This window comes from Ipomoea triloba, chromosome 14 (genome assembly GCF_003576645.1).
Source record: "Ipomoea triloba cultivar NCNSP0323 chromosome 14, ASM357664v1".
Classification (NCBI taxonomy): Eukaryota; Viridiplantae; Streptophyta; class Magnoliopsida; order Solanales; family Convolvulaceae; genus Ipomoea; species Ipomoea triloba.
In genome coordinates this window covers 22,714,577-22,726,927 of record NC_044929.1, presented here as the reverse complement: position 1 = coordinate 22,726,927, position 12,351 = coordinate 22,714,577, and the positions used below count along the sequence as shown (strand labels likewise).

At 31.8% G+C, this 12,351-nt stretch overlaps 1 protein-coding gene across 1 annotated transcript; it reads left to right on the top strand.

Annotated features, from left to right (window-relative positions):
* The first annotated feature begins 9,441 nt into the window (after positions 1–9,441).
* Positions 9,442–10,749, top strand: LOC116003473 (major pollen allergen Ole e 6-like). Its single transcript, XM_031243363.1, has 2 exons — positions 9,442–9,680; positions 10,465–10,749. The coding sequence occupies exons 1-2, from the start codon at positions 9,476–9,478 to the stop codon at positions 10,515–10,517; spliced, it is 258 nt and encodes an 85-aa protein (XP_031099223.1). The 5' UTR covers positions 9,442–9,475; the 3' UTR covers positions 10,518–10,749.
* Positions 10,750–12,351: the final 1,602 nt, after the last annotated feature.

Here is a 12,351-nt window from a genome sequence, read left to right as displayed (position 1 = left end):
CTGAGAATGTAGTTATAATGTTATATAGTCAAATAAATGATATATAATTATGTTTTTCATTTATTAAACAATTTTAAAAGTTCTCTAATTTTCTAAAAAATTAAAATTATTTTCTATTTTCAAAATGAGAAACTGTGTTAATAAACATAATTTTTTAATAAAAAAATTAAAACAATTCTCCAATTAGCAAACCACCAAAGAGTTTGTATTAAAGTTAAACTTTGTTTCCTAGTTTCGTATATATAGGATATGATTAATAATTGAATTGGTTTGTAAACTTCAAGTGCCACAAGCAAACTACATTGAATGGTCAACATATCTTTTCTTCGTTTTCAATGTTGAGGAAGCAATGAGTGTTTTCATCATCTACTATGTACGATATACATACACTAATATATAATACATATCAATCAATTTAACTACACCGCATATATTATATGGAATAAATAATTTCTCAAAATTTTACTCATTCGCTTATACTCCATGATGTAGCGAACAAAGATTTGATATTTTTATCATGTGAGTTTTAGAAAAGTGTCTACATCAAGAATTTTTTAGAGGGGTTAAAACAGAAAGTAAGAAATAAAAGTCTATATAGTATTTTTCATAATAAAATGTGACGTTTTGGTAAGACAATTCTGATATGATACCATGCACCACACCTCAGTAAACAATTAAATACCTTTTTTTTTAAAAAAAAAAATTTATTTTATTTTAGGAATTTGGCACCATGCTAGTTCGACACTATTAACATTTTTCATAATCAAACATGTATGATTTGATTAAAGAAGAATATCTCAACAAAGTCTACAGTGCAAATCAATACTGATACTTCTTACCTCGGGTACAAATTTTAAAATTTGTTGCATTCGCTTTTAATTGTACTCAATACAATCGGTACTAGTGTCAAAAAGTATATTACGTTTTAAAAATATAATTTATATTAAAATAATGGTTGAAGATCTTTATTGTTTTTGATGTGGTAAATACTCCAGCCTCTAAATACACCTACGTATAGTCTACGAAGTTGGCACATGAGCTCGGGCAACTTAGACAGTGGATCGGAGGTTTACGAGCTAAGATGTATTATTAATGAGAAAGTCTCCAAAGTCCATCCACAAGGCATTAAATGTGCATGGTATAGAAGGTTGAATGGGACATATGCCAAGAACTTGGCATGTTGGCTAGGTTTCCCGCATGCACATGCCTCGAATGGAACAGTCTCAATTGGTTTACGTGTGCTAAGATTCTTGAGCGCCGCATTATTGGGATCTGACCGGGCGAGGTGGTCGGTCTAGGTTACTCTCGTGAATTGTGAAGGTTGTGGTCTTGGGGTAGTCCTTTCCACTGTACAAGATTGGTTCTTGAGTCATGACCACGATAGATAACTAAGAAACCCTTGCGACTATTCTTGACGCTTACTCGAATCGGGTTGGGCCCAAACAAGGTCGGCCCTGCTCGAAGCACGGCATATGATGTACATACTAGCGGATTTATTGTATTGAGAGCTATAGATATATCCTACGGAGTATCAGTTTTGAAACTAAGATCTTGCATGTCTTCAAAATTTCTAATGTATAGAAGAAAATTTTACATTTATATATTTAAAAATTACATTAAAATATCAATATGGTGTAGATAAAATGACGCGAGTCTCTTTCACCTTAACGAGATCAGAGGTTTCAAGTTCAAACAAATTCACCTTTGAATCTTATCACACACGAACAATATTGATTAGTGATTGATATACAATATTTCAATTACTTATCTAGCATATACTCCATATTAATTAGTGATTGATATACAATATAAGAACAAAACAAATATCAACATATTTAACGAATTAAATAGTTAACTCTTAAATATCTACAAAATTTAATATTTTATCAAAATTTATTGGTAAATGAAATATCTACGAGTTTTTTTTTTTTTTTTTTTTTTTNTTTTTTTTTTTTTTTTTTTTTTGTGGAGAAAATGTAACTTTCATTAATTTAATGCATTCAAAGCTAAAACATTGAACAAAGCCGGAAAGGGACCATAGCTTCATTCGATACAACCTGGCCTAGAAATGAAATCCTTTGCAAGCGAATGGACTGTCATATTCGCATCTTGTTTATCAAACAAAAAGCTAATTTCAACAAAAGACCTAAGTATTTCCTTAATGTCACTAAAGATAAGGTCAAGAGTAAAAACATTTGAATCCATATTCAATCCTTCAATGACCAATTTGGCATCTAACTCCACATGGATATAACTGAAATGACGCCATTTAGCTAACTCAAAGCCTCTCTTACACCTACGACTAGCTTCAGCTCCTGTCGAAGAGAAATTACCCATCCATTGAAATTGTTTTTACTTAGACTCTGGCTATGTTTGGCAAACTTAGCTGAAAAGGTAGCTGAAAGCTGAAAAATAGCTGAAAACTGAAAAGCTATAAGCTCGAAGCTGAAATCTGAAGAGCTGTTAAACTAGCTGTTATGCTTAAAAGTGTTTGGTAAAATTAGCTTTTTGATAAGCTGATAAATGTAAAAAGACTAAAAAGGGCATATTCATACAATTTGAATAATTTTAAATTTAAATAGGTTTGTTTATATATTAAAATATAAAATAGTGAAATCAATATATTTAATAAAATATAAAGTAAGAACATATATTTGAAAACATATAAAGTAAAACAAAATGTTTATAATTCATAAAATTAGTTCATACAAAAATTAATGTTCAAACACAAATGTCAAATTGAAATTACAACCAAACATATTGAAGAGAAAAAGCCAAAAAGGTTTAGCCAAAAAGGTTTTAATTGGAAAGGGTAAAGGATGTCATTTCTTTAAAATAATAAGGTTAAAAATGGAAAAAAAAGTTAGGAAGCTACTAGCTTATTTTGAAACGCTACTTGGGGTAGCTTTTCAAAATAAGCTAGTAGCTTTTTAACTTTTTTCCATCAGTATCCTTATTATTTTAAATAAATGACATCCTTTACCCCTCTCAATTAAAACCCTTTTGATATTTTCTTTTCATTATGTTTGGTTGTAATTTAAGTTTGATATTTATGTTTGAACATTAATTTTTGTATGAACTAATCTTATGAATTATAAATATTTTTTTTTACTTTATATATTTTCAAATATATGTTCTTACTTTATATTTTATTTAAATATATTGATTTTATTATTTTATATTTTAATATATAAACAAACCTATTTAAATTTAAAATTATTTAAATTGTATGAAGATGTCCTTTTTAGTCTTTTTTACATTTATCAGTTTATCAAAAAGCTAATTTTACCAAACACTTTTAAGCATACCAGCTCCTCAGGTTTCAGCTTCGAGCTTATAGCTTTTCAGTTTTCAGCTACATTTAACCTTTCAGCTACCTTTTCAGCTAAGTTTACCAAACATAGCCTTAATGGATTTTTAATTGATAAAATAATTTTTTTTCCTAATTATACTTATTCTTTTCTTTAAAAGATATGAACCATTCTTCAAACCCACCCTGCATTCAACATCAAAGGATGAATGATTAACTTTGGCACATTACAACGTAGAATGATTTTCCACATAGTGGATGCGGGACCTACGCAACAAACTTGATTAAGGCGGGGTCACCTTTGCACTTGATGAACGGCAGTGATTTGACATCACAAAAAAGATATCATACTTTTTTTTATAATAATAATAAACCTTCATTAATAAACATTAGAAACAAATACAACAAGGTTCAATAGAATGTAAAGTCATTCCATACAATCTGACATAGAACTAAATTTTCTAGCTAAGCTAATAAAATTTAGATTCGCAGACTGTTGTTACAAGAGAGTTTTGATCCTCATAGGACCTTAAAACTTTTGTCAAGTGATTGATGGCCTTACAGAATGTGTACAAGTCGACCTCTGGATGGAACAACTTGCAAACCCCCTGTGTCTTTTTCTTCTCACTGAAGTCCATTGACATTTTCCCCAACTGAAGGTACATAACCAGCCTTGTGTCTTCGGCCGGTTCATCAGTGGGTATCTTCCCGACTGAACTGATGTTCATGAGGGGTATTTCATTGTCGTCTACTTCGACCAGGATGAGTATCACACGAGCCATGACCATATATTTCTTGAAGCCCTTCAAAACGAACCTCGTAAAAAACGAGAAAGAAGACAAAACTGCAATAAATGCAGAAGGAGACAACTACAATAAATGCAGAGGGAGACAAAAACAACAACAATTATTAGGAGAAAATAACAAAGGGTAAAAGACAACAAAATTGAGAGCTCAAGACGCACGGGTCTCAAGACTACCAACCTATTATCCTACCCACTAATTTATTATATATATATATATATATATATATATATATATATATATATATATATATATTATTTTATTTTATTAAGATGGGAAAAGGGAAGGGGAAGGGGAAGGGAAGACGGATGAAGGCGGCTACAGTGGTCGGCGGACGGCGGTGGAAAGCGGAGGTGCGTTGAGGGTGAACGGCCGGACGGAGAAAAGAGAGAAGATGAAGGCGGCGAAGGGAAGAAAAGAAACGGTGGCGATTGTGGTGAGGGAGGAAGAAGAAGGAAGAAAAGGAAGAAAGAAAAAGAGAAGAGGAAGCCGACCGGGAAGAGAGCAAGTGCCGCCTCCGCTAACCCGCTAAGAAAGCGGAGGCGGCTCGCCAGAAAAAATGGAAGATCGCCGGAGAAATTAGAGAGGAGGAGGAGAAAAATTTTTTAGAGAGAGAAGGGAAGGGAAGGGAATAATGATACTCAAAAAGATATCATACTTTAGCCTCAGCTTCTATAATACTTTGGTATGAAAAATCTCACCAATGCAAGATTTTTGATAATTTTTATCGTGCCAAGTAAGAAAGAGGGAAAAAAGATAAGAAAAAAGAAAAAAATTCAACAAAAGAAGTTAAATTAGAAAATTAGAAGAAGTCTATTTACGCGCCCAATTGCACTCGTTTGCACGATAGTGTGCCACATGCATAAGTTGTGTGATAGCTTTTCTCAATTTCTCCGTTCAATGCGTCTTACAAAAAAATTGAATTTTACAAGAAAAAAAATTGACAAAAATTCCTATCCACATCAATCCAAAAGCCCACACCAAATTTTTTCTTTTGAAAAAATCTCCCAAAAATCCCTCTTAGGGATGTCGACCCTAAACTCTTGAGACATATCTCAATTAATTAATCAATAAATATGTTGATATATGCTTTATTCTTTTTAATCGTCATAAGTACAGACAAAAAAATGTAAACTAATCTCTGTGTTCAATCGTATTATCATGATTTATATCCTCCTAAATACTTTGTTGGGTGGGATCGGTCTGAAGATCTTTAGAGTTGAAAGTTTAACTTTTGAAAAGAAAAAAATGCAAACTAATTTAAACATTTTTCACAATTTATATATTTTACCTGCTTTTAAGACAAAAACTGTGATGGACCTTAGGATGCTGAAACCCCAATGCCCACACCTTCCCTTTTTGGGGCTATCTTCTTTTCTTGGACGAAATTTGTGTGGTGTTGGATGGGATCGATGGGCCCATCTTCATTGTACTATGCAACATGGGGGCATACTCTCTCATGAGTCATGAAAATACAAAATATCTGGTCAAATATTACAGCCAACAAAATCCAATAATGAATTTATATGTTACCGCTATCAATAATATTGATGTGCATTAGTTTTTGTTATATAATGTAATATTCGTATTAATGTCAATAACACTTGATATAATCAACTATACTATACATAACTCTATGCGGTTTTACTGGTACTATAACAAAAAGTCTTATGTTATTATATAACACTTGATTATATATCAAGTATACTATATATAGCTCTATGCAGTTCTATTTGTACTATATAAAAAGTCTTATGTTATTATATTTTAGTTTAGTTATGACTTATGACTTTATGACTATTTTTTTTCAATCTATATTTTAAGTTTAAGATGGTTATGTTAAGAGCGGCCGAGCGGGTCCATCATAAATCGAGTATAGAGGTACAGAACATGAGTATGAAAATAGTAGTATTATTGCTCGGGGCACTAGGCCAAAATAATATGTACAAAGCTTGAGATATTAGCCCAAAACAGCGACCCAAATAAAATAATAAAAGCTATACCCCAAATAGTGGACTAGGAATAATAATGTTGTTGCTGCATTATAGGCTAGGATCACAAACCACTAGGCCAGGAGGGAGGTTGTGAGCCAATGACTGATTTCTAAAGGAAGGGAATGATGCTTATTTATAGTGTAGAGGACATGGTTGACAAATGTACGACATCGATCAGCCTCCAATCTTGGTCACACATGTGTCCCCTCACTACCTGGATGTCAACGATCTCCATACAGGTAAATAGAACGTCCTACCTTCTTATATACAAAATGCATGGTAACTTGGTGGTTAAGAACTTGTGTTGTTATATTTGAGGTTGTGGATTCAATACCCCTTAGTCTCATATCCTCATCATATACACTATTTAAATATTATTGAAACAGAATCACAAATTGTACATCTTTCGTTCTAAAAAAAGAACTCGTAAACCATATATTTCTTTATGGATATGATAAGATGTTGAACTTTGGCCTCTGAGTCTCTCTAAATTGATTCAATGATCGCCTAGTAAAAAAAAAAAACCTATCACAAACAAATGAATTGAAAATTTTCTCCATTGTGTTGATGACATGAAAGAATGGTGATCACCAAAGAAACCTAATACCAAGGTCCAATCTAATCCATTCTCCATTCATTATAAATGGAGATAGCCATAGTGCAATCAATTTATTGGGCCTAAAGTAGGCAGCACAGTATAAAGTTTTGTTTGTCCCTACCACACCTCACATCAACTCATCATCAATCAATTTTATTGGAACCTCAAGTTGTTATCCAATTATTATGCCGCGTTTAGAGATTATTAATGGAGATTAGGATGTCCGGATCAATCATGTTTTCTGAGAATAGAATAAGGGGCGAGACATTGACAGAATTGAGGTTCAAATATGATATTATGCTCAATCTACGATCCTAACTCTACCACAAATTAAAAGTTAGAATAGAATAAAGCGGCGAGACACTTAACAAGACAGGATTGGGATTCGAATATGATATGACACTCTATCTAAAACCTTTAACTCCACCACAAATTAAAAAACTAGCTCATGAGTAAGGTTTAGCCCAAACTTAACTACTACCCCACAATTTCTTGTGTAACTGATGTGAGATTGTATCAGGATATGTTTGCGTCTTATTTAGAGAAGCCAGAGTTGATTGTTCTTTGGGTATTCCCTCATTAAAAAAAAAATTCATTGAGTTAATAATACGTATATGTTTCATATGACGTGATATTTTTACCATTATGAAACTAATTCGAGTTTATCTTGGATCGTGTCCGTAAAATTTGACTATTCTTCAAATAAAAAATTGACATAATGCTCTTTAGCATACCACATTCTTTACCTGCTTTCAACTTTTACTTGAAAAGTAAAAATTTAATAAGAATAGAGTGATCGAATTGAGTCCTTATCAAATCTCAATGTTCTCCCAAATGCAAATGGTCGTTTTAACATTATGATTGAAAAGAGATATGATATATATTTTTTTATAGGGATGATAGTTGAGCTATGACCTATGAGTGATTAATTGTTTAGTTAATAGCTTTATATACACAACCAGATCGATTTAAGTATGGTAACACATGAACCATGCTTAAACTAATCTACATGGGGCTAACTACAAAAATACACTAATAGTAAAAATGTAGTTATATAAGGCTAGACCGATTGATATATAATATTTGCCCAATTAACAGCTCCTATATACAAGACTAAACTGATTACTATATAATAATAATACTTGAACCATGTTTAAAGCGTTACCATTTCGAGTCACATGTTTTTAAGCACCAACATTGGGCCCATAAATGTAAGTTGGATTCTATCTTTGAACTTTATCTTGATTTCTCACATAATTTTGAGACTAGACTAGTCCCATTTGAGAACTGTGAACTAATATGGACCATAGATCCTAAATTTATTGTTGAATCCCGAAATTGGCTGATGCATATACAACTTAACGAGGAGCTCAATAACTAATCTCGAAAATATGCTCCACAACTCACAACAACGAGTTACACAGCACACGTACAACAATGGATTGCACAACTAACCTAGATGAGCGCAGGCTCCCCGACGAGTTCAATAGACCCGTTGAGTAGTACTGTTGGACCAATTGGTCTATTGAACACGTTGATATACGTTGATCCTAATTACACACATACAACAGTGGAATTGGTTCGATTAAGTCAAACAATATTTGTGGTTTTCATGAAATCATCTCATTCATTTATATTCATATATATACTATTTTATACATAGTTTGTTTTGGTACTCAATATAAAAACTAGTATATATTCACATATATACTATTTTATACATTATACATAGACCAATTAATATATAATAATAATAATTGTCCAACGAACTAACCAATCTGATATAAGACTAAACCGATTAATATATAACAATATGTGGACCATATTTGAACTACATGAGCCTAATTACATTGCCATCTCGACTCCTATGTTTTTTAGCACAACCATCGGACCCATAATTGTAAGTTGGGTTAGACCATTGGGCTATATCTTGATTTCTCACAAGAGAAAAAAAAGCTCATCAAGATTTGTGATAAATCTGATCGAAACAGTAAGCATGGTTGCATTAGGCGCTAGGCGCTAGTTGGGCGGTAGATTAGCGCCTAAGCGGTCTAGGCGGCGCCTAGGCGGTACTTAGGTGGTTCTAGGCGGCGACCTATAAAATCAAAAAATTAATTCATGTGTGTGGTGTATGTCATATAGTATATTATATATATATTTCTTACTTCTCTTACTTATATAAATAAATAAAATTTAAATATATATATATATGTCATAATAAAATTAACAAGACCGACTTGCTCGAGTTAACTCGGCTAACTTTGCCGAGTTGGGCGAGTTAGCTCGGCCAAATTCAGCCTAGTCGGCCACCAACTCGGCCCAGTCGGCCGAGTTAGGCGCTAGGCGGACGCCTATGGAGCAATTCGCCTCGGTTCAGGAGCGCCTAGCGTCTAGGCGGGGATTTTTGCAACAGTGACAGTAAGTAAACATTTTTTTTAAATACAACTGACCCTATCACATTGTATCTGAATCTGAGCACAAGGTGTTTTGTGCTTAAAACAACCCAGCCCTGAATTAATTTAATTTAGGAATGCAATGAATTAAGGGAGACCAGATCAGATCCACATTTAACCAATTTGTGATAAATATATATAATCCGATGAAAACGTTAGTTTGGGTGGCTCAATTATATTAAATCATCCTTAAACAACGCAACACCACAACCTACGAAAATGGCCTTTAACTATAAATACCATTCCCAACCCCATCCATAGTCATCTCAACGAAACACTGCAATACACACAATAAAACACCAGAATAAAACGTAACAATGGCAGTTGCCCAGAAGTTCGTTGCAGTGTTTCTGGTGTCCATGTTTGTCCTCGTCGTCCACACTGACGCCTCTGTTTCTCCGGTTTACAGGAAATGTTTCGATTCTTGCTTTCCCGCTTGCATAAGCAAGGCAAAAGACACAAAAGACATCATCAGATGCGAGAAGGGTTGTGACATCGATTGTGCCGTCAAGGATTTTAAAGGTATATATATATATATGACCCGGTATTATATTTAACTAAAAACAATCAAATTTTATACGTCTTTGTGACTTTGATTGAATTTGAATCGAACCCGTCAAAAAAAAAGTACCTCGGGGATGGGGACCAGGGAGGGGACGGGGAGAGCATTCTTCGCCTCGATTCCAACTCTGATCCCTGATCCCCATGTATATATATATATATATATATATATATATATATATATATATATATATATATATATAAACCCTTAGTATTAGTGATTTAATCATTTAGTTGAATTTAGTAATTTATATTTAGACAAATATATAGAACTTTAGAGGTCCTGACATGTGGTTAACTATGAATTGGATTAGTTTAATTGATAAATTATATATGTGCCATCAAGCAAATTTGGATTAGTCTAGCTAGTTGAGTGGATTACTCTACTAGGATGACTTAGCCTGAATCTATACAGGCTTAATTGAGTGGCTTTGGAAAAATAATCCAATTTGTCTCTAACTTCGAAAAGAGTTAAAAATTTGCTGGGGTGTGGTCAAGGACAAATTAGATTAGTTAAGTCAAATAAAACGAATCAAATCTACTCGAAGTTACTCTAAGTAGTAAAAAGTGTCAGAATGTGTTAGGTGTAACCTAAACTGAATTCATAATAAATCTCCACTGGTATATCCATATTAGTCTAACCATGCCAAAAAAAAAAAAAACATAATCTATGATGTGTTCTCATTTATATATTAAATTAGTTTTCTTTTTAGGAAATAATTTTGATGTTTTTTTGTATGTGCAGCCAAGCTGAACGCCATTAAGGCTCGAAGTGGAAGCAACAAGCATAAGCAGTGACGGGGAAAAACTCTAGAAGATCGAATAATACAGTAATATATTATATTTAATGTGAAACATTATAGAGTTTCTAAAACTCATTTTTATTGAGTTGAAGTCAAGATCATATTTTGAAATAGTGGTGGTTTTCTCATCACCCCTATCATGAAAGACTGTATGTCACTTTTTTGACAGTTGATAGTAAAGCTCATGTTTCACTTTCTTATGCAATAAAATCAAAATTTAAAAAGTAGCGAACATTTATTTTATTTTTCTATAGTAAAAATGATATTTTATCATTTTCGTATTATTGCAGTTATTATAATTTAAAAAGTGGGTTTAAAAACTTCCATGAAATCTAAACTAATAAAAAGTTAAAAACATAATTGAAGATTTCAATTAATTTTACAATAAGAAAATTAAATATTATAAATGTTTAGAAAGGTCAAATATTATTTATTTAATTAAAATATGATTATATATTTAAATTAATTACGAATGTCTGCGAATTACACTAGTTTGATTTTATTTTCACTACAAAATGCACTAATATTATTGCAATGAAATATCCCCATTCACTCTCTTCTCTAATCTTACAGCAAATTCCATGCACCTCAACTAAATAACCAAAAACAAAAATATTTTTAATAATGATGGATAACATGAAATAATCGATAATGAGGAAATAAGTAAATGAAATTTAATCCTCATTAAATTAAAGTAGTACAACAACACCTTCTAAAAGGTCACACGATGCATGGGAGCTGGCTATGCCCGAAGTTGCTTCACGTCGAAAAAAAAGAAATATAATAACGGTTAAGTAAGACTAAGCTCATGAGCTAATTAACCCAACATATTTTATTGGAACGTAATACAAATTTTTTGATTTCACATATAAAATATTTGATATTCTAAAAAGAGTTAATTTCATTTTTTGTTCTAGGTGTCCCTCTACTTTTTTTATTTTATTTTTTTTAATGAGCTATTGGTCTTAGTATTATTGTGATATGATCATTTTCTGTCCATTTAAATGACGTTAAATACATATTTTAATCTTTTTTGATACAAAGTGGGTTGACCACTATATTTATATATTTCTTTTTTTGTGAAAAAAAAAAAACTCTAATTCACCCAGAACAATGGTAAACCATGTTTGTTGACAGAAGAAGACAAAAAATAATCATGTCAAATAAATCTCGGTAGGTATTTTGAAAAAAAAAAAAAGATAAAATAAGAAATGATCGAAAGAAGAGAGAGATTGTTCGAAAATAATTGCTGGTATGGAACACATTTGATATCGGATCATTTGATATCTTCATGTGTATAACCACTTTCCTAAGTTTCGTAAATCACTCATCATTCCACATCATTGTGAAGAGTGATGCAGCGAATCGTTAAGCAACGTAACCAACTGTATTTCAAATGGTAGCCTTCCAAATCGTTAATGACTTTCCGAATCGATAATTCCATCCGAAGAGATAACCTTCGAATGGTTAAGCAACATAATTATCCGAAGAGTTAATTTCAACCTTTTAGAGTCAAGCTGTATATAAATTAACCTTTAGGATGTTAACGTTTCGGTCTCGGAACTAATTACTCTTTCGTCCAACCTTTCAGAGGATTTGTATTTCCTATTAACATTCTATCAAACTAAAAAAATATTTATAAGTCCATAATTCCAAATATTATTTAAACTTTAATTTCATGGCAATTCATATTAAACATTAATCTCCATTACTATATACATTTCCAACAATTATATCTACTATATTGTAATATATATATATATATATATATATATATATATATATATATATATATATATATATATATATATATATATATATATATATAT

Excerpts from the sequence above, each read along its gene's own strand:
- LOC116003473 (XM_031243363.1), top strand. The coding sequence starts at position 9,476 with ATGGCAGTTGCCCAGAAGTTCGTTGCAGTGTTTCTGGTGTCCATGTTT. Across the intron at positions 9,681-10,464 it reads TGCCGTCAAGGATTTTAAAG|CCAAGCTGAACGCCATTAAG; the intron begins GTATATATATAT and ends TTGTATGTGCAG.